Source organism: Heteronotia binoei, chromosome 11 (genome assembly GCF_032191835.1).
Source record: "Heteronotia binoei isolate CCM8104 ecotype False Entrance Well chromosome 11, APGP_CSIRO_Hbin_v1, whole genome shotgun sequence".
Taxonomy (NCBI): Eukaryota; Metazoa; Chordata; class Lepidosauria; order Squamata; family Gekkonidae; genus Heteronotia; species Heteronotia binoei.
The window spans coordinates 37,881,993-37,903,947 of record NC_083233.1 but is presented as its reverse complement, the minus strand read 5'-3'; the positions used below and the strand labels follow the sequence as shown (position 1 = coordinate 37,903,947).

General features: G+C 44.7%; 1 protein-coding gene across 1 annotated transcript in view; it reads left to right on the top strand.

Moving 5' to 3' along the window:
• Positions 1-21,955, top strand: part of TMEM185A (transmembrane protein 185A) — a 29,952-nt gene that overhangs the window by 6,084 nt on the left and 1,913 nt on the right. Inside the window, exons 2-5 of the mRNA XM_060249636.1 lie at positions 6,737-6,913; positions 15,272-15,479; positions 16,165-16,248; positions 21,060-21,236. Coding sequence (XP_060105619.1) covers positions 6,737-6,913; positions 15,272-15,479; positions 16,165-16,248; positions 21,060-21,236 — 646 coding nt within the window. The remainder of the gene's footprint in view (positions 1-6,736; positions 6,914-15,271; positions 15,480-16,164; positions 16,249-21,059; positions 21,237-21,955) is intronic.

The following is a 21,955-nucleotide window of genomic DNA, read 5'->3' as shown; positions in this document are numbered from 1 at the left end:
TGTTTATTTCTCCCAATTTCTGCATTGTTTTCAAAACACTTAAAGTGGCCACTTTATAATCTGTCCTAGTATCTCCTCTGGTATTAGACTGCCTGATATGTGGTTTCCAGACTCTCACAGCACTGTAGGGTTTCTCAAAGTTTATGTAGATTCCATCAGCATTTTTAGTTGCAATCAGCAATGTGGGTTTTCTGGGAAAATTTGAAGCAGAATTGTTCCAATTCAGATTTAAATAAATAATTTAAATAGTGTTATCACAATGTTAAAAAATGCTAACAAAATGTTCATGCTGCATATTCCATGTTTTAATCATCTAACCAGATTGATTTGTAGCACAACAGCCCTGATAACTATAGACTTAAACATTCAATAAAGTTTGTTTATTTTTTTTATCAATACAGCGATGACAAGATCAGTCTAATGTTAATGACAACAAGGTCTTGCAGTCAATATAGCAGAATAAACAAAACTAGTTCAAGATCAAAAATAAATTCTGAGGTACAATATTATGTTCCATTAAATAAGAAATCAAAGGAAACCAAACAGATACAACACACTCTTCATAGTGTTCTAAAGATAATTCAAATGAGTTACATGCAATTTTGTTAATTACAAACAGTTCCCATAATTTCTGAAACCAATTTTCTAAAGAAGGTGGAGAGGAGAGGTGGAAACTTTCTATAGCAGCTAGCTGGGTAAACTCCTCTCCTTCTTTAACTATAGATAGACTTCATTTACATATGTGGGGCAGAATATTTTCCAAGGAAAATGTGCTGTGCCTGCTTCAGCATCATTGTTAATTGCATGTATCTGGCACACAGGTTTGTGCAAGTGTGGTGGTCAAAATGCCTTTACAGTGCTCTAGTGGTCACTGTTCCACATATGTGGGTTTGTTACATTCTCTTTCTATCTAATTCAGTGCCACTTCATCATGATAATACATCTGCTGATGATGGCTGTTCTCTGTGACTACCAACATTCCCACAGCAGTGCCCATTTGCCATGTCTTTGCCTGTGACACAGACATAAATTCAGAGATGGGTTATGATGGTTATGTTTGCATCATTGCAGTTGGCAGCTTCTCAGAAGATCCAACCACTGATCACAATAAACTGTTTTAGCTCTTGCAATCAGCTTCCTAACTCATAATTTTCCTTCCTTTGATTGTGTTGACTGAATAATGACAGTTTGAAGATAGCTGTTTTGATGTTAGTTTCCAGTGGGAGGCAGCTGGAGAAAGGCTGCTCTGCTTATTGCTAATAAGAAACACAAATGCTGCATTAAGAGATATAGAACTACTGTACATTTTTCAGTGCATTTAGCAAATCCTAAGGTCGTTTACAGTGCAATCCTAAACAGATCTACTCAGAATTCTACTAAAGCCTGCACAGTGAGACTTACTCCCAGGAAAGTGCTCTTTGGATTGCACTGTTAATGTAGTAAAAACAAAAAGCCTTGTTCATCTGCAGAGCCAAAACAAAGCTCTGGTTTGTAATGTATCAGTTGCTATGCTTAATGTGGTGTATTATTTAGGTGTAGTATTAGAAATTAAAAGCACATGTACATTTTATAATATCCAGAATCCTCCTGGTACATGACTAATCCTAAAAGTTAAACGTGACATACTTGAACTTTGCCATTGCATTTATTATTTTGAACCATTTTAACAATTAGGTGGTACATGAGTATAATTGAACGAAAACCAAGGCATTTTTTGAGGCAAAGGAACAACTTTATTAAAACTTTTTAGGGTTGCATTAGATTTTGAGGGTAATGGTAAGTAGCAGGCATTTATATGATGCTCAGTTACGAATTAGACTTGGGCAAGTCTTTTTGTTGTTTGGAAAAGCAGTGCTGGGGGGAATTGTTTCTGGTCTGCAATATCAAGTTGCTTCAGAAATGTGGCGGAAATCTTTCATGGAAAAAATAAAGCACTGAAAAAAATTCTACTTCTACAGATAATGTTTCATAAAATTAGTAATAATGATTGAATTTGGGGGAGGGCGGCTGTGGCTCAATGGCAAAACATCTGCATTGCATGTAGAAAGCCCCAGGTTCACTCCCTAGCACCTCAAGCTAAAAGGATCAAGGTGATGAGAAAGACTTCTGCCTGAGACTTTGGATAGCATCTCCTGGTCTGAGTAGACAATACTGACCTCGGTGGACACATGAAAATACTTTCCACTGAATCAAATAATTGTTCCAATTCAGTAGAAAGTAGCTTCATGTATCTATATGAATGGATGCCATTTCCGATACAATATTAGGCAAGCTTGGCAATTTCAAAGTTGTAAACAAAATGTTTCAGATGACTTCCACTAGAAATTGTGACAGAGTGCACGTGTGTTTTACTAATTTGTGAACTTTGGACTGGGGGGGATAAAAACACGAATATATAATCACATCAGTTTGCCTGACTAGCTGTGCCAGCCTAATTTTAAAAAGCAATCTGTGTGTGTGTGTGTGTGTGTGTGCGCTGTCATATGGTGGAAGGGATACTCTAATCACCAATTTGATATGGAAAACTAAGTAAAGCATGTGATGGCATGGAAAGTGAAAGTGAAACTAAGGTGCTCTACAGTGCAATCCTAAACAGGTCTAGCAGGTCTACTCAGAATCCTACTGAGGTTTACTCAATGGGGTTTAGTTCAGGAATGTATTTTTAGGATTGAACTTCCAGTGACTCTTCTATGGGTAGACTTAACATTGCAGTCTTAAAACCAGTTTTGGGTGGGATTAAGCCTGATTGAAGAGATCTGAGTAGGATTCCAAGGAGACCTACTAAGGATCGCTCTCAGCTTCTTTTGAAATAGATGAGTGGATGACCACATCCCTGGCATATCATGCCATGGGTTTTATTGTTTTGTTGGGGGGATGGTATGCTAAAATTAGTGTGCCAGTGGTACCTTTTAAGAAGATTTAATCAGTGTAAATGGAGTTTATGCTCTTTAAATTTTTACAGTCTTCTTGTACAAATAATTTCCAAATAAAGCTTTGAATATAACGTTAAGGTGCACTTTATTTGAGACATACAAATTTTTATTTACTAAATCTAAGTCAAAGTAATAGAGCAAATCAGATCACACTCTAGTTATGCCATTTGGATAATTTTCCTATTCTTTTTTTTACTGGAAAATCCAAAACACTGACTTCAATGTATATAATAATGTTACCTGATTTGGCATGGTGACAGATGACCATATTGTATTGGGATGGCAACTCAACAATCGAGCAAACAAAAATTTTTAAATACTTGGGGATCACTTTTAACCACAAGTTAAGCTGGGTTTCACATCGTAACAACACCGTCAACTTGGCTAAATGTTCAGCTGCTCAAATTAAACAGTTTTTCTTCGCAAGGGGCAACCAATTAGTTCCAGCAGCTATTAAAGTGTTCAAAGCCAAAACACTTGCCCAAATCCTCTATGGTATCCCTATTTGGATCTCAGCTTTTACCAGGAAAGTGGAGGGCATTCAAGCCTCATTCTTTAGACAAATTCTTGGTTTGCCAAAATGTGTGTCCTACTTTGCTCTCTGCTCTGAAGTGGGTCAGTCTTTGGTGGACACAAAAGCCTGGATTGCAGTGTTTAAATTCTGGCTCAAAATTCATTTTAGAACAGATCCCAACAGCCTTCTTGATTGTATGAAAAGAGACCCATATATTTCATCCTGGGCAGCAGTGCTTCTGTCTAAACTCAATCAATTGGGGTTAGAGGTAGATGATTTTTCTACCGCTGATGAGTCATATATCTTCAGATGTATTAAACTGAGACTATGGGAATCGGAGGAAACGAAATTACGGCCAACTGACCCTTATATTTGCTCTCCAGCTTCCTTAGGTCTTTATGCTTTTTGTGGCAAAATGCCCAATTATCTATCAGACTTAACCACTCCAAGTCATCGCAGGGCATTTATGTTGGCTAGACTAAACGGGTTTCCCTCCAAAGTTTTACAAGGGAGATATCAGCGAGTCCCTTTAGCCGACAGACTTTGCTCCTGTGGAGCAAATACCCCTGACTCAATCCAGCATATATTGCTCGATTGTTCTTTATACCATAACCTCCCTAAAGATTTATTTGGCAAGCTTTCTTTTTCTCCAGATTTGTCTATTCTGCCACCCTGTTATTATTTATTGAGTGATACTGAGGGGGTGGTTAGTGAGGCTGTGGCAAAATTTCTGGCTGACATCCTTAAATTTAATTCTGACCATGTTTGAATGCATCTGTAAGCTCGGTTTTATTTTGATTTTATCTCCAATGTTTAAATTTTTATATTCTGTATATTTTTATCTGAATCTATTATGCCATTAAAGGTTTGGTATGGTATGTGTTGGGATGGTTAGCATAATAATGATTTGATCATCTTGTATCTGTGACCAATGCTCCCTCTAAGACAGGGGTGTCAAACTCATTAATTATGAGAGCCAGATCTGCCATAAATGAGTGTCATGCTGGGCCATGTGTGTCATAAAATGTAATGACAGGTAGTGGAGATATAAACTTTATAAAGGACACAGATTGTGATTGAGATAGTCTGGCAAAGCAAGCTGAGACGCAGAAGGAAGCAAGAGAGGGAGAAGGACACAGACAATGAGTTGCTCATGGGCCTGCTAGGATTATGAGCTCTCTGGAGGCCTGATCTGTCCTGTGGGCTGCACATTTGACACCCCTGCTCTAAGATATGGAGACTTGTGAGCAAAAATTCTACTTCATGAGTTACTGGCATTAAAGTTGAGAGCTACTGCATAAATTAGTTTGCTCTTGGGCAGGCGTGTCGAACTCATTTGTTATGAGGGGCAGATCTGACATAAATGAGACCTTGTTAGGCTGGGCCATGTGTGTACCTCTTTAAGATTAGGTAGTAGAGATATAAATTTTATAAAGAACACAAACATATATATTTTTAAAAAATTAAAACATGCTTAACACATTAGGACTCATTGGTCTTAAAGATGCTTTCTTTGTATTTCCTCCATGGGATCCAGGGAACCTAGCAAAGCAAGCTCTGGCTCTTTCCTTCTTCAGGGAACTGGGGGGGGGGGGGGGAGCCTCAGCCAATAGAGGCTTGGTTCATTAGCTCTGCTGTGCAATTGAGAGAGCCTGGCAAGGCAAGCTATTCCTCCCCTCTTCCTCCCAAAGGGAGGAGCCTCAGCCAATGGAGAAAATAGAAGTGTTGCTCTGTAGCTCCTGGGCAATTGAGCAAGCCTTGCAAAAAAAGCTGTTATGCAGAACAAAGCAAGATATAGGGAGAAGGAAGTAGATGACAGCCAGTTGCTCGGGATCCTGATAGGAGCCCTCTGGGGGCCTAATTTGGCCCCCAAACTGCATGTTTTTGACACTCCTGCTCTTGGGCCATTAAAGTTGAGAGCTACTGCATAAATTAGTTTGCTCTAGGGCCATTTTTCCTGAGCTAAGAAAAAAATGTGTGAACCGGAAGCTAAAAAACGGTGAGCTAGCTCACACTAACTCAGTTTAGAGAGAACACTGTGTGTGACCAGAGCTAACAATTTTCCTTCTCAAAAAAAAATCAAGAGGCAAAGAAACATATAAGTAATTACAACATGTCCAGCCAAGGTTATTGGTGCATTTCTACAGTGTGGGGGGGGGGGGGGGGGTGGAGAAGCACCTTTTCCAAAATATCTCTTGACTGACAGAAGTTCAGTTTTGTTGTTATTGTTGGATCAGTGGTCCTTTCTGGTGATCTGTCTGTAACAACCACCCAGAACCACAGTAGACATCTGCTAGAAGTTTAGGAGCATTTGAACTTTAAAATTACTGAAAGTTTTTTCAAAAATAACGTTTTTACACTTCATTATGAAGTTTTCACATTGTTGGGTTTCATTTGCTTTCCAGTGGCTCATCACATAGCTATTCTAAGATCTACATCTTTTTTAATATTCAAAGATTTGCATAAAATATATAATTCAAAGCAACGTTAACAATTTATGCTTAATAAAAACTACATCTTTAACATCCTATATTTAAGAAAGATACACAGTAATCTTTCTTATGTATAAGAATACAGATGTTTTTGCAGCATTTATTGTGTTACTGTTAAATAAGAATTGCAATAATTTAATTAATGCAAAAACAGGCAACTGTAGTGATGTATGTTCAAAAGTAGTTGTCTATTACAACTGATGTAAAATTTGGGTTTTGGAACTTCACAGGCAATAGTGGGAGTCCACCAGTTTACTGTACTTGTTTTGTAAGCTTCTGGCCGTTACTCTAGTTCGTATTAATGTTTATGAACAGCTGGTTGCATTATCATAAGAGTTTGTACTTAAAATATTGCGTTGATTTTATTAAAAGTTAAGTCTTAATTCCCCAAGGAGAAGGGTAGCTGTGAGGACTGTGAATGAGAATGCTAGACCAGGACTGAGGAGAACCAGGTTCAAATCTTCACTCAACCATGAAGTTTACAGGATGGTCTTGGGCTAGTCCCTCTCCTTGGCCTAATATAACTGAGGGAGGAGATTATTGTGAGGAAGAAAGGAGAAGCAGGTATGCCACCCTGAGCTCATTAGAGTAAAGACAGGATAAAAATGTAATAAATAGACTCTGGAAGGCTGCTGTCAGTCAGGACAGACAGTTCTGACCAAGATGAATCAACAGCTTGTCTCAATATTAGTCATCTTGTGTTTCCCTGACCTTCTGTGCACAGCTGTTTTCTGACAAGCAGAAACATGCCTTAAGATTGTCATTTTCTCTCCCTGCCCCCCCTTTTTTTTAAACAGTAAATTTCTTATCTATGCTTGCCTGCTGCTGTTCTCAGTTCTGCTTTCTCTCCGGCTGGATGACAAGATTCAATGGAGCTACTGGGCAGTGTTTGCTCCAATATGGTTATGGAAGTTAATGGTCATTGTGGGTGCCTCGGTAGGAACTGGAGTTTGGGCACGGAACCCACAGTATCGGTAAGAATAAGATTCTTGTTTACATAAACAATATTTGGGTTAATTAAAGCAATTTGTTCAGTGGTGCATTCATTGAGGCTGCTTATGTGTGCTTTGTTGCCTAGCAAGCTTGGTGGTTGCTAGTATAGTCATATCACTATTCATGTGGTTACAAGAACAGGCAGACTCTTGGCTTATAGAGAACTGTATCCACTGAGTTGGTTCCAGTGACCCTTCAACCTAAGGTACTGGAAGATGTGATCTTTGCCATGTTCCCTGAAATGGGAGGTTGAATTGAGGAGGGAGAAGGGATAAAATTTTTCCCACTTCACCCTCCTCCATGCAATCCTTGTGGCTATTAGTCTTTAAAGGTCCAATAGCCATGGGGAATCAGCTCTCCCAAGACTGGAGGGGGTTGGAGCATTTGAGAGGATACAGCAAAGATTTTTCATACATTTCCCAGTGAATCATTGGATCCAGCCTGTGGTCTGTCAGTTTAATTACTGTATACAGGGCCAGTGCCAGGATTTTTGGTGCCCTAGGTGAGACTACATACTTGTGCACCCCCCTCCAAAAACCCCGCAATTTTTAAAAACAGAAGAAATGTAGCTTGTGCCTATACAGAGCCCCATACTAAGTGCTCCTCAGTGCACCTGTTTTTAGCACATGAAAGCTTACATCCAGTTTTCCACAGCTTGCACCACAGAAGTAGGATAGTGATAGGATGTTAATGCCCTACCTAATGAAAAATCCATTTTTTCACTAAGTTTCTACTCCTGAAAAAAACAGACCTGAACTCCTAGAGGAATACAGGTGGCCTGTGGTTCATATCTTGGCCTACATAACTTTTAAAACACACACACAAACTTTACAATTCTTGGGGATAATTCACAGTGGAACCCAGTTGTCCAGTTAAGTACTTTCATTGATTCTGATGTGTACAGTGTTTTCAGTGCAATTAAAAAAATATTTTTGAATGACATTTCTCTAAGTACTCTTTAACATAAGAGGTGCCTTACTCAATCAACCCAGTGGGATCCATCTAGTCCAGCATTGTGTTATATGCATTAGCCAAACAGTTGTTCTCCCTCTGAGGCGGAGGCCATCTCTGTGGGTTATTCCCATCTATCATTCAGGGAGGCAGGAAATACTTTTTTCTACTTCCTGTTGGCGCCTTCGGAATGACTTGCCCTTCAGTTCTTTTCCTGCCTCTACCGGGAGAGCAGCTTAGATCAGGCCTTTTCTTTATCTAATTCTTAAACTCTAGATTTTTCTTACATATTTTCCCTCATAACTACCTTTATATACTTCCTTCACTGTTCTGCCTTATATTCTAACTCATTTTGGTGAAGACTAACAAATAAAATCTGCTGCATTCTCCCTCACAAGAGAATGTTCCTCCATGTTCTGTGTTCCTCCATGTTCTGTGTTTCCTTTCTATATCTTACTACTTTTCTCCTCTGCCTCCGTCCCTTTCTCTCTTCAGAGGCCTACAGAGGATCGATACTTTTTTACACTTTTGAGGTGCTCCTGCATAATATTTGTTCTCTCACCAAATGGTGGAGAAAGAACACTCAGAGGCTTTTCTGACTGACAAGGAATCAGAGGCGTCCGCAGCTGTGATTGCTGCATACCTTTTAGGCGGGGCCGACATGCCTTCGTGGCTTGCTCGTTCAATCCATCTCGATGGAGCCCAGCAGTTAGTGACACTGGCGACCAAATGGCAGGCCAAGAAGTGCCATCTACTTTCAGGTGGGGCCAACTTGCCTTCGTGGCTTGTTTGTGCTATCCATCTCAACAGAGCCCAGCAGTCAGCAGCAGCGGCAGTCAAATGACAGGCCAAGAAGCGCTGCTTGCTGGTAGAGCATGCCAGTCCTTCAGGGCTGTCAGTAGCTGGTGGCGGCCATTTTGGAGGCTCGGAGTCTGCATCTACTCCATTCCCTCCACATCAACTGACCCTGGCAGTGGCCGACAGTGACAGAGGTGCCTGTTCAGCTTACCAGACGCAGCAGGGTCTTCACAGATCTACCCATTTCTGGGAGTTTCTTTATTCCACATTGGGGTGATGTGAACCTTCTGCAGAAACATGCAAGAGGGGATGACTTCTTTCTGCCCTAAGATGGCACTTATTTCACAGGGCTCTGATCAACCTCCTAAAATTCTCAGCCCCTCCTGCCCTGGGCCACTAAGGCACCCAGGTAGGCTGTTACCCGTACAAGGAGATGGAGAAGCCCTGGAGCAGAACCTAGGTTATCTGACTCTGTGCCTGATGACTGGGAGGAGGGGGAATCCCTATCAAAGAGAAGGAGGAGGAAGAAACCCAGGTGGCTTTCTTAACAAAGGCTATAGCAGTCCTTGCATTTCATGCTTACCTTCCACATGCATAGGAGCTTAAGGCTTCTTGTAGAAAGGTTATGGCCACGAGTACTAATGAGTTTTCCCTTTCATACTGTGGCTGAATATTTGAATGTCACGTCAGGGTGGAATGGGGCAAACCTGACTCAAGTGGGCAGTTTCCACATTTGTTTAAATGCTTTATGCTCTGTCTAATTATGCTGATGAGTTATTACAGGTCTCCCCAGTTGACGGCCCATGGCAGCATTGCAGTCTACTGCTCTGCTTTCTGAGGATGGTGAGAGCTTCTGCTACAGCCTCCATCACATCCAGAGCAACAATCATCTGGGTCCACAAGGTTATCCAGGTCTTGTCAGAAAACAACCACTGCCTCCTTGAAGGCACTAGCAGGAGGCTGAAGGCTGCCTTCTTTCTTGCTGATGCCACCTTAGACAGCTTAATGTTCATTTCTAAGGCCATGAATTCCACTACTGTGGCTAGGAGGTTGAGTGCTTGGCCTGCAGGCATGCTTCCCAAATCTATGGTATCTGCATTCCAAAGGGATAGTCCCCTTGGTAACTGGCTTGGTGGATTTCTGGTGAAGACACATGACTAGAAACACACTGTGTGACTCTGTACATCTGTCGTTTTGATAGATAGGGAAATCACTCCTTTTGTGCTTAGTACTCCTTGTCCAGGTCTTGTTCTGTGCCCCCCCCCCCCCCGCCAAAAGGCAATGTGTGTCTAATCCCATGCAAGCATGGCTGCATGACCCTTCCAGTGGGAGTTAGGTTTTTGACCTTTCTTCTGGTCTGGAGGTATTCTCAAGACTTGTGGACCCTAGATGTCATTGTTCATGGCTACACCTTAAAATCCACAATCTCCCATTGGAATGACTCAGTCTCTGGTGTCCAAGGTCTGCATCCAGAGCATAATCACTGAACAGGCCATACAGCATTTTGTCACATTTGGGTTATACAGCCCATTCCCCTTCTAGAGTAGGATTGGGGAGTATATTCCATCTTATTCATAGTTTCTGAGAGGAATACCAATTGGAGGGCCAGTTTGAATCTCAAGTTTCTCAACAGCTTTGTCAAGCTTCGGGTCTTGCTCAGGGAATCTTTGAAGTCCATAACAGAGGCCCTTCAACCCCAGGTATTTTTTTACTTCAGTAGTCCTGACTGATATCTACCTACAAATCCCCATTAATCCTGCTCACAGAATATTTCTCAGATTTGCAGTGAATGGCCAATGTTCCCAATGCTGGACACTTCCTTTTGGACTTTCTAAGGCCCCCAGGGCATGTACCAAGATCCTGGTAAACCCTGTAGTCCACCTCGGGCACCAGGGGATTTACATCCATCCATAATTGGGTGCCCTTCTCATCAGGTCCAGCAGCCTCTCCAAATATATTCGGGACACCTAGTCCACCCTCCTTTGCTTACAGGAACTTGGTTTTATTGTCAACCAGTAAAAGAGTTCCCTTCAACTGTCTCAACTGGGAACCATCATTGATGCATCCTGTAGTTCCCTTTTCCTTCCACTGGCTGCTGTAATTCTGGTAATCCAGGACAACTTCTCATCCCTATTGTTTCTGGACAAACTCATGGGTCTGCTGATCTCCTGCTTAGATACAGTCCGGTGGGCCAGGCTTCATTCCAGACCACTGCAGTATTCCCTTCATTCCAACCAGTTGTCCATCATGGGAAAGAGGATTTTTCATCTCTGGATTCCTGTATCCGCCAGATCCAGTCTTCTCTGGCAGGTGGTCAGCAGCCTTTGACAGGGCGAGGTATTGTACACTCAGGTCTATAGGGAGTTCTTCACAGCTGCAAGCCCTCAACATTGGGGAGCTAGCCTTAACAAGATTCTGCTACAGGTTCAGTGGACTCTCGAAGAATAGAATCTTCCCATCAACTTCTAGAACTCAGGGTCATCCGACTGGCTCTGGATTACTTCAGGTTGGATCCAGCCCATCAGTCTGTCTTTATCTGGATGGACAACATCGCTACCAAGGCAAGGGGCTCTCAGTCATTTCAGCTCCACAGAGTGGATTTGAGGATCTTGGCCTGGGAAGAAAGGAATCTCCCATCAGAGTGGACTACATCGGGGGGGTGGACAGCACGTGGCTGGACTGGCATAGGGGAATGGTCCTTCCATCCCAAGATCTTCAACCTCATTCGTCAATACCTAGGATGTCCTTTCCTAAACCAATTTGTGTCAAGTACGAATCTTCAGCTTCCTCGCTTCTTTCGTGGGGTATTACTGCATGAAGGTGGAGGCGATCAACGTTCTCACTTCTTCCTGCCCCAGGACTCCTCTTTGCTTCCCTCTGCTTCTACTCATTCCTAAGACCATTTGCAGGATTTGGGAACAGGCAGCCAAGGTCATACTGGTGATCTGTCATAGGGCTCGACATCCTTGGCTCTTGGAGATTACAGAGATCTGCCCTCCTCTGTCTATTCTAGTCTCTCCAGACATGCTTAATCAGAGTCTGATCTGGTGCCCCCAGCAAGATTGGCTTTGTTTTCCCACTGGAGATTGAGTGCAAAACACTCTTCTGGAGTAAAAGACACTATCCAAGAGCCAATCACATTCACAACACTATCTGGACAGCTTTTGTGAGATGGTGCAAACAAAATCAGATTGAATAGTTGGCACCCTTCACTTTTTTCTATGTTAGTTTTTCTCCAAGATGGTCTGACATTAGGTCTAAAGTACTCCACTATCCACAGTCAGATTGCTGCCCTTACCACAGTGCTTCCTGTTTATGGAGGATACAAGCTGCCCAAACATCATGTCCTGTGTTTTCCTGCAAATGCTATGCTCTAGGTACCTCTTCCAGTATATTGCTATCCTATTTGGAGGTTACGGTATTGTCTGCCCTTGCAAAGTCTCCCTTTGAGCCTTTCAGGGAAGTTGGTCTGTAGTGGGTACTCAAGATGATTCTCTTTTTAATTGTTGTAACCTCAGCTCACAGAGTCTTGGAGATTAGTGCCTTATCTGTAAAATCAAACTTTTCGTCCTTCACACAGATAAGGTGGTGCTCAGTGCTGATCCAACATTTTTTTGCCTAAAGTTTCTTTGAATTTTCACAGATTACAAGAGATCTATCTTCCCACATTTTGCCTACAGTTCAGGCATCCCAAGGAATTTGTGTGGCATAGCCTGGATGTTCACAGAGTGCTTAATATCTACATTTCAAGGACAGACTCCATCAGGAAAACAGACAGCTGCTTCAGCAACATATCACCCCCCAGGTCTGGAGGTTGAATGTCCAAGACTTCCATTATCTTAGTTCTCAAGGCTTGTGATGTGCAGCCTTCAAGGCTTCTAACCTGGAGACATCTACTAGAATTACGGCAAATTCCTTGTGTAGTTCATCCACCAACACAGCCCTACTTAATAGATCATTTGCAGAAGAAGCTTGTAAAGCTACTGCATGTTTTTCCATTTCCACTTTTGTTTGTCATTACAAGCTGAATTATTTGGAAGAGTTTTGCAGCACACTGCGATAACAGCTGATGATGATGACCCACCCATCTAAGGGACACTGCTCTGGGAGGTCCCACAGAGATGGTCTCCGCCTCAGAGGGAGAATGACCATTGATACTTACCGTGAAGGGTCTTTCTCCTCTGAGGTCAGGAGGCCATCTCGGCCCTCCCATCATCATCAACATTCCTGTTTCTGTGTGCTGTTCTCTTCTTCTTGCCTTTCTACCCTGTATCTCATTGGGTACTGTTATGTGGCCATTAATGCTCTTGTTTAGTATGTTTTCTTTAACAGAATTAGAGTATTACTTAAATTATGGTTACTGCTTTCGGAGTCCCAGAACTGAAGGGCAGGTCATTCCGAAGGCGCCAACAGGAAGTAGAAAAAAGTATTTCCTGCCTCCCTGAAGGATGGATGGGAATAAACCATAGAGATGGCCTCCTGACCTCAGAGGAGAAGGACCCTTCACGGTAAGTACCAATGGTCATTCTTGAAAGCCGGCAAGGTGGACACAGAGGCCAAGGCTTCAGCAGGTATTGGTATTCAGAGGTTTACTGCTTCTGGATATGGAGGTTCCTTTTAGTTATTAAGGCTAGTAAAATAAATGATGCTTCACACACATAGAGTGGCAAGTGCTTTCATTTTCAGGTAGATTACCAGCTGGAGAGTAACCCTCCCACACAAACACACTAAGAAATGTAGAATACCCAAATGATCAGAAGGTTTTATATCCTACCCTGAATGTAGATTCACAGTTAGAAAAGTCAAATGGTCAAGTACCTATCTCTGTCTCATTTTCATCCCAGCCTTGCTCCAGGAAGCTCAGATACATATTTATCCCCTCCTCTGCTTTATTCTCACAACAGCTCTGTAAAGTAGGGCTGGTTGTGAGAAAGTGATTCCAACAAATGTCAGCCAGCAGGCTTCTTGGGTCCTAGTCCAACACTCTATAGCCATTCTGTCTTGCCAGCTTTTGAGCACTTTGAGGTCTTTTTTCTGCCACAGGGAATGTCTAAGAATGCTTTCAGGCTACAGGCTGTTAGGTTGTTTGTCAACAATGAAAGTGCAGAGTATTCCTGTCTGGCATTAACGGCATTCACACAGCACAATAAAGCTTTTGAAGTCTTGCTGAGCTTTTCAGCTCCATCTCTCTAGCTTGCAGCTCTAATATAACACAGGCTTGCCCATCTGAACCCTTTCAGATTCTTGCCTGTCCACCAAAATGGGTACATTTAGTCATTGATATGACCACTCTTGGGGAAGAATTGAAAGGCAATGAAAATGAGAGGTGAAGGAAGGGCAAAGATGAGAAAGGAAGAAAAGTTGCATGTGGAAAGAGTCTGCAGAAAGAAAGGGAACAGCAAAGGGAGAGGGATGGAAAAAGGGGGCGGGCTGAAGATCTGACACATGGCTCAAGTCCCCCCACCCTGTGCACCTAACAAGCCCAAATCAAGGAACAAACAGAGTGTCCAAGAGACACACGAGGCGGTGCACTCCCATCCTCCCTCTCAAGCAAGTGCAACAGTGTGTAGTTTCCATTCCCTATTTGTACTGGGAGGTATAAATGTACGGGGGGGATGTTATTCCAGATTAGCCAGTGCAAAGGACGAAAGGGCATGAGGGGAGGGGTAAGGGCAATATGGATGTGCCCTACCTGTTGTTCAGGGGTTGGCTTTTCAGCTCATAGTAGGTCTTTGGCTCCTTGTGAACTCTTTGGCCACCTCAAAATCTGGTACAAGTTTTGATTCCACCTGCATGTTCCTCCCTCCATCATCTGCTACTACTGGGCACCAGGGAGAAAGGGGAAGCCCAGGGCCATCATATAGGCAGCTTCCTGGCACATGCCTAGTGCAGCAGCCTCACTTGATGATGCGGTGTGCCCTCTCTCGCTGGCCTCCTCTGCATCCAGCAAGAACTCAGGGGAAGAGGAGCGGGGCTGGCTCTGTCCTGGGTGCAGAGGCCCTCTGCACATGCTCAGAGGCTGACTGGCCCGCTGATTCCCCCCGCCTGGGGGGGGAGAGCTGACTGTGTGGGTGCCTGGCGAGCACTTGCTCACTGCCCACTCTTGCTTGCTTGCTCCACAGGGTGAGTGTCAGCCAGCCAGCCAGAGCCTGAGTGAGTGCAGCTGCTGCGTCCTCTTTCCTCTTCCTCCTCCTGCTGATGGCCAGTGGCGAGTGTGCATAAAGTTTGACAAGGTGGCCCTGGCTGGAATGGTGGTGACAAGGCAGCTCTCGGGCATGCAAGAGCCTGCTCCTGCGGCCAGATGGCACCCTAGGGGATGGCCTATGTTGCCAATTCCTTAATGCTGGCTCTGACTATATAATGACATTTAAGCAATCATATTGCCAGGGAAGATGGAACTTCAGCATCTGGTCATCTGTATGCATCCCATACATAAAACAGAAACGTGCCTTCCCCCAAAGGGGTATAAATTTTATATCAGAAATGGGAACCTGTAGAGACTGAGAATCCAGCTGGTTGAAACTGTGTGGATGAAGCTGGTGTATAGTAAAGTAACATAATGGATTATTTGCTTTTCTGACCCTCTTTAGAGCAGAAGGTGAAACATGTGTGGAGTTTAAAGCTATGTTAATTGCAGTGGGCATCCACTTGTTACTGCTGATGTTTGAAGTCCTAGTCTGCGATGGAATCGAGAGAGGAACCCGCTTCTGGCTTCTGGTCTTCATGCCATTGTTCTTTGTGTCTCCAGTGTCAGTTGCAGCTTGTGTGTGGGGATTTCGGCATGACAGATCTCTAGAGGTGAGAGGCTTCTGTAAAGGTAAAGGTAGTCTCCTGTGCAAGCACCAGTCGTTTCCAACTCTGGGGTGACATCACATCATGACATTTTCACAGCAGACTTTTTACGGGGTGGTTTCTATTGCCTTCCCCAGTCATCTACACTTTTCCCCCAGCAAACTGGGTACTCATTTTACTGACCTTGGAAGGATGGAAGGCTGAGTCAACCTTGAACCTGCTACCCTAACCCAGCTTCCGCTGGGATCAAACTCACGTCATGAGCAGAGAGCTAGGACTGCAGTACTACAGCTTTACCACTCTGCCATGGAGCCCTTCAAGAGGCTTCTGTAGAGAATATTAAATGGTGCTGGGCATGTGGTTACACTTGTTTAAAATCAGAAACTGAAGATTCTGGTTGACTTCTCTGTCTTAAAATTACTTTGTTTGTGTAGTATGTGTAAATGGAGTAGTATGTGTAAATGGAGTTGTCCATGTGAAAGGGCTTACATGCCAAAGTGACTTATCTGAAGGCCCAGTTAACTTCCTTTTTATATTTTGTGGTGTTCCACATATTCCTGTCTGATAAGAATGCTACATGAAGCATTAACTTAAAATATTGGATACTGAGCTGCAGTGTATTTTATCTGTGACGACTGGATGCTGTAGCAAACACTGATTAATTCTAATATGTTGTCTTCTTGTGTCTTAGCTGGAAATCCTGTGTTCTGTCAACATTCTTCAGTTCATATTTATTGCACTCAGACTGGATGAAATTATCAAGTGGCCATGGCTTGTATGTAAATTATTTATTGCTATTTTCAAACCTTGGGATTTATGCAATCTCTGAGTGTTGAAAATGTGGGTTTGTTGTATTATGAAAACAGAGCCAGGCATTCATCTATGAACCTAATCACCCGCATAATCTAGCAGTGCATGATAAGTGGTAGGTGAACTTTTAAATATGAAAACAGTACCTGCTATGTGATAAGAATAATCAGTATTGCATACTAGCAAGCTATTCTAAGAGTTTCTTCGTGCTAAAGGAGACAAACATGCCATTCAAATCAGTTATACCTTTCTGCATCCATTGACTTCAGTGAATGTAGAAGGATGCATCTCTGTTTAAGATGGCACTGGAAGTAGTATTCAGAAAAGCCTTCCGTGCAATCCTTCTGGGATGATTTCAGAATGCAGGTGAGTGACTACATGTCCGAATCTTTCCAATATTGACAGAGATATTCTGTCCCATTCTTCCTCCTCATAGGGTTGTGTTCCACATGCAGGTGTTCTTGACATGGAGGAGCAGTCAAATATGTGATTATCTGCCTGCATTCAGAACTCAAACAGGTTCCATGTGAATTGCACCATGTTCTTTCATTGGATGATCTTATTTGCTCTAACCTCTTTGGAGCTTCAAGACTGGAACTTCTTTGTTTCTCCATGAGATTCCTCCCAAGTATTGGGGGCACATGATTGAGCAAACAAACCTCAGTTTTAATCCTAGCTTCAGATGGTAGCTGTGTTGGTCTGCAGTAGAATGGCTAGATTTGAGTCCAGCATCTTAAGAGACCAACAAGATTTTTTTGTCAGATCTGAAAATGTCAAGGCAGTGTGCGATTGCAATGAAAAAGGCCAACGCCATGCTGGGAATTATTAGGAAGGGAATTGAAAACAAATCAGCCAATATCATAATGCCACTGTATAAATCAATGGTAGGGTGGCCAGACCGTCCCGGTCTCCCGGGACATTCCCGGTTCTGGCCACCCAATCCCGGCTCCCGGGCTGCCTATACCGGGACCATTAAAGGTCCCGGTTTAGGCAGCCCCGGAGCCGGTGGGCCGCGGGCGCCTGCGGGGAAGGCGGCGAGTGAGGGAGGGAGCGTCCCTGCGCAGGCGCAGGGACGCTCCCTCCCTCACTCGCCGCCTTCCCCACCCGCGCGCGGGGCCCGGCGGCAGTGGTGGAGGCCTCTCCGTGGCCTCCGCTGGTCGCTGGAAGCCCTCCAGAGACTCTGGAGGGCCTCCAGGGACCAGCGGAGGCCGCGGGGCACCCGGCGCTGGTCCCGGAAGGCCTTCCACAGCCTCTGGAAGGCCTTCTGGGACCAGCGCCGGCCAGCGAAGGCTTCCCCGCGGCCTCCGCTGGTCCCTGGAGGCCCTCCAGAGACTCTGGAGGGCCTCCAGGGACCAGGGGAGGCCGCGGGGAGGCCGCGGGGCACCCGGCGCTGGTCCCGGAAGGCCTTCCAGAGCCTCTGGAAGGCCTTCCGGGACCAGCACCGGCCAGCGAAGGCCTCCCCGCGGCCTCCGCTGGTCCCTGGAGGGCCTCCAGGGACCAGCGGAGGCCGCGGGGAAGCCGCGGAGCAGCCGGCGCTGGTCCCTGGAGGCCTCCAGAGGCCAGCGCCGGTAGCGGAGAGGCCCGGCGCTGGTCCCTGGAGGCCTCCAGAGGCCAGCGCCGGCAGCTCCCTCCCTCCCTCGCCGCGAGGCCGCCGCCGCAGGACTCCCCGCCGCCGCCGCTGGATGCCGCCCTGGAATCAGGTAAGGGGGCCGAAAGCGGGGGGGGGGCGGGGGGCGGCCTTCCTTTCTTCCCTCCCTCCTCCCTCCCTCCCTCCCTTCCTTCCTTCCTTCCCTTCCTTCCTTCCTTCCTTCCCTCCCTCCCTCCTCCCTTCCTTCCTTCCTTCCTTCCTTCCCTCCCTTCCTTCCTTCCTTCCCTCCCTCCCTCCCCCCTTCCTTCCTTCCCTCCCTCCCTCCTTCCTTCCTTCCTTCCTTCCTTCCTTCCTTCCTTCCTTCCTTCCTTCCTTCCTTCCTTCCTTCCTTCCTTCCTTCCTTCCTTCCTTCCTCCCTTCCCCTTCCCCTTCCCCTTCCCCTTCCCCTTCCCTCCTTATGTTCTTATGTGACACAGAGTGTTGGACTGGAGGGGCCACTGGCCTGATGCAACAGGGCTTCTCTTATATTTTTATGTGACACAGAGTGTTGGACTGGAGGGGCCACTGGCCTGATCCAACAGGGCTTCTCTTATGTTCTTATGTGACACAGAGTGTTGGACTGGAGGGGCCACTGGCCTGATCTAACAGGGCTTCTCTTATGTTCTTATGTGACCAGAGTGGTGGAGTGGATGAGCCATTGGTCTGATGCAACAGGGCTTCTCTTATATTTTTATGTGGCACAGAGTGTTGGACTGGAGGGGCCACTGGCCTGATCCAACAGGGCTTCTCTTATGTTCTTATGTGACACAGAGTGTTGGACTGGAGGGGCCACTGGCCTGATCTAACAGGGCTTCTCTTATGTTCTTATGTGACCAGAGTGGTGGAGTGGATGAGCCATTGGTCTGATGCAACAGGGCTTCTCTTATATTTTTATGTGGCACAGAGTGTTGGACTGGAGGGGCCATTGGTCTGATGCAACAGGGCTTCTCTTATATTTTTATGTGGCACAGAGTGTTGGACTGGAGGGGCCACTGGCCTGATGCAACAGGGCTTCTCTTATATTCTTATGTTACACAGAGTGTTGGACTGGAGGGGCCACTGGCCTGATGCAACAGGGCTTCTCTTATGTTCTTATGTGACGCAGAGTGTTGGACTGGATGGGCCACTGGCCTGATCCAACAGGGCTTCTCTTATGTTCTTATGTGACAATACTGACTTTGGCTGACCCAAGCACTGATTCAGTGTAAGGGAGCTTTGTGTTTGTGACTGGAGTAGATAATACTGACTTTGGTGGACCCAAGCACTGATTCAGTGTAAGGGAGCTTTGTGTTTGTGTCTTCTGGTGCAATTTTGTTCTCAGATCCTGTATTTACTTCATCAGTATATGGGATAAGGCACTTTCTCAACTGTGCTGCATAATGCAGCCTATTTATTTTGTCCTGTTGGCTCTGTCTGCGCCACCTTCATCACTTTCGGGGTGTGGATCCCCCAGTGGGGTGGTCTCGTGACTCCCTCCGCCGGCTGTTTCTGATAGCCCTGCGCCCCCTCTTTCATTTGATATGTGTCCCGTGCGGGTGCCACCCTCCCCCCGGGAGATGCCGCAAAATGAGCCCCCTTGAGGCTTATGGCGGCAGGGCTCGGGGGAAGCGAGCTAGACTGCTGTTCTTTTGAGGGGTTATAGAGTGTTTCGAGCCCGTCCCTGTGGCATCGGTCCCATCGTTGTGGGGCCCAGGGGGCCGGCGCAGCGGCACGCTGAAGCAGCCTGTCGGTCACTTCCGGGTTCCTGTCCTGCATCTCGACCTGTGTTATTAGTGTGTTATGTCGTCACCGGAAGTGACGTCACCGGAAGTGACATCACTTCCTGTTTCCGGCGGCGCGCGCACGCTTCGCGCGCACCCCTACCTCCCCCCCCCCCCAATGTGTCCCTGGCTGGCCTTCAGACATTATGGTCACCCTAATCAATGGTGCGGTCTCATTTGGAATACTGTGTACAAATACCGGACCTCAAAAAGGATATTACAGCATTGGAAAAAGTGCAGAAAAGGGCAACTAGAATGATTAAAGGTTTGGAACACTTTCCCTATGAAGAAAGGTTAAAACGCTTGGGGCTCTTTAGCTTGGAGAAACGTTGACTGCGGGGTAACATGATAGAGGTTTACAAGATAATGCATGGGATGGAGAAAGTAGAGAAAGAAGTACTTTTCTCCCTTTCTCACAATACAAGAACTTGTGGGCATTCAATGAAATTGCTGAGCAGTCAGGTTAAAACGGATAAAAGGAAGTACTCTTCACCCAAAGGGTGATTAACATGTGGAATTCACTGCTACAGGAAGTGGTGGCGGCTACAAGCATAGCCAGCTTTAAGAGGGGATTGGATAAAAATATGGAGCAGTAGCTATTAGCTACAGTATATATATATGTGTGTGTATATACATACATATATATTGGCCACTGTGTGACACAGAGTGTTGCTGGATGGGCCATTGGCCTGATCCAATATTGCTTCTCATATGTTCTTATGTTCTTATCTGATGAACGGGACTTCAGCTCTCAAAAGAAGAGATTGGATTTATACCCTACCCTTCACTCAGAGTCTCAAAGCAGCTTACAATCTCCTTTCCCTTCCCTTCCCCACAAAAGACACCCTGTGAGATAGGTGGGGCTGAGAGAGTTCACCAAGAACTGCTCCTGAGCAGAACAGCTCTGAGAGAGTTATGACTAACTCAAGGTCACTACAGCAGGTACATGTGGAGGAGTGGGGAATCAAGCCTGGTTCTCCCAGATAAGAGTATGTACACTTAACCATTACACCAGACCGGCTGTCTTATACCATTAAAATCTTGTTGTTTCCTAAAGTGCTACTGGATTCGAATCTAGTTTTATTCCTAGAAGGTGATAAAAGTACAATTCTTTAAATAGAGATTCTGTTTGACTATAGTATTGCACAGGCCAAGCTTCTTAAAGTTGTAGTAAATCGAGGTATTATGCAATTTTTAAGACCCATGTATGTGGTCCTGTTGCTCTTGTTAAAGCCTGAGCATTTCTTCTCTTATTTTAGAAGATTCCAGGTCTTGTGGTTGCTTATAGGATTTTAAAATGTAATGTCAAATTTCTGATGAGACGTGTCTTTCAAAAACTTGAAGAATGGTTCTGAATCCATGTCCTACCCTTTTTCCTACCCTCTTTAGGTTGTCTGTGTCCCCCTGTGGATCTTGATGTCCTTTCTGTGCTTAGTCGTACTCTATTATATTGTCTGGTCTGTCTTATTCTTGCGCTCAATGGATGTGATTGCTGAACAAAGGAGAACTCACATAACTATGGCCATCAGTTGGATGACAATTGTGGTTCCATTACTCACCTTTGAAGTAAGCAAAAAAAAAATTAATTTGCATGCAAAGGTGGGATATTGGGGTACTTTCAGCAGTTCTGTTTCCTAGGCTTGCATCTTTATGAACATATGAAGTTGCCTTATACTGAATCAGACCCCTCAGTCTATCAAAGTCAGTATTGTTTATTCAGACTGGCAGCAGCTCTCCAGGGTCTCAAGCTGAGGTTTTTCACTCCTACTTGCCTGGACCCTTTTTAGTTGGAGATTCCAGGGATTGAACCTGGGACCTTCTGCTTACCAAGCAGATGCTCTACCACTGAGCTACCAACCCTCCCCTTTAGAGACCATTGCAGTTACAAACAACTACTTTTGAGAATTAAGTTTTACATGTAAATTAAGAAAACTTAGTACATACAGAGGGCATAAAAATGAACATAGAATACCTGCCATTTCTAAAGTTCTGTTTATTTTTACTTGACAAGACTGTAACCATTGCCCCTGTATTCTATCTCACCACAAGAGCAAATTAAAATTCAGCACCAATGTAATGCACATTCTGTGCTTTAAGAAAGTGAACTCTGTGACTGTGTGCAAATTATACATATTAATCACACTTGTATATGTCTGTATAGTTCTGGTCTCTTGAGTTTCAGGTAGCTGCACAGATATTGAAGTGCTGCCCCCTGCTGAAAGGAAATTCAGTTGTTTCCGTCTGGCATTGGAGATCTTTTCACATGTTGCTCACACACTTCTAAA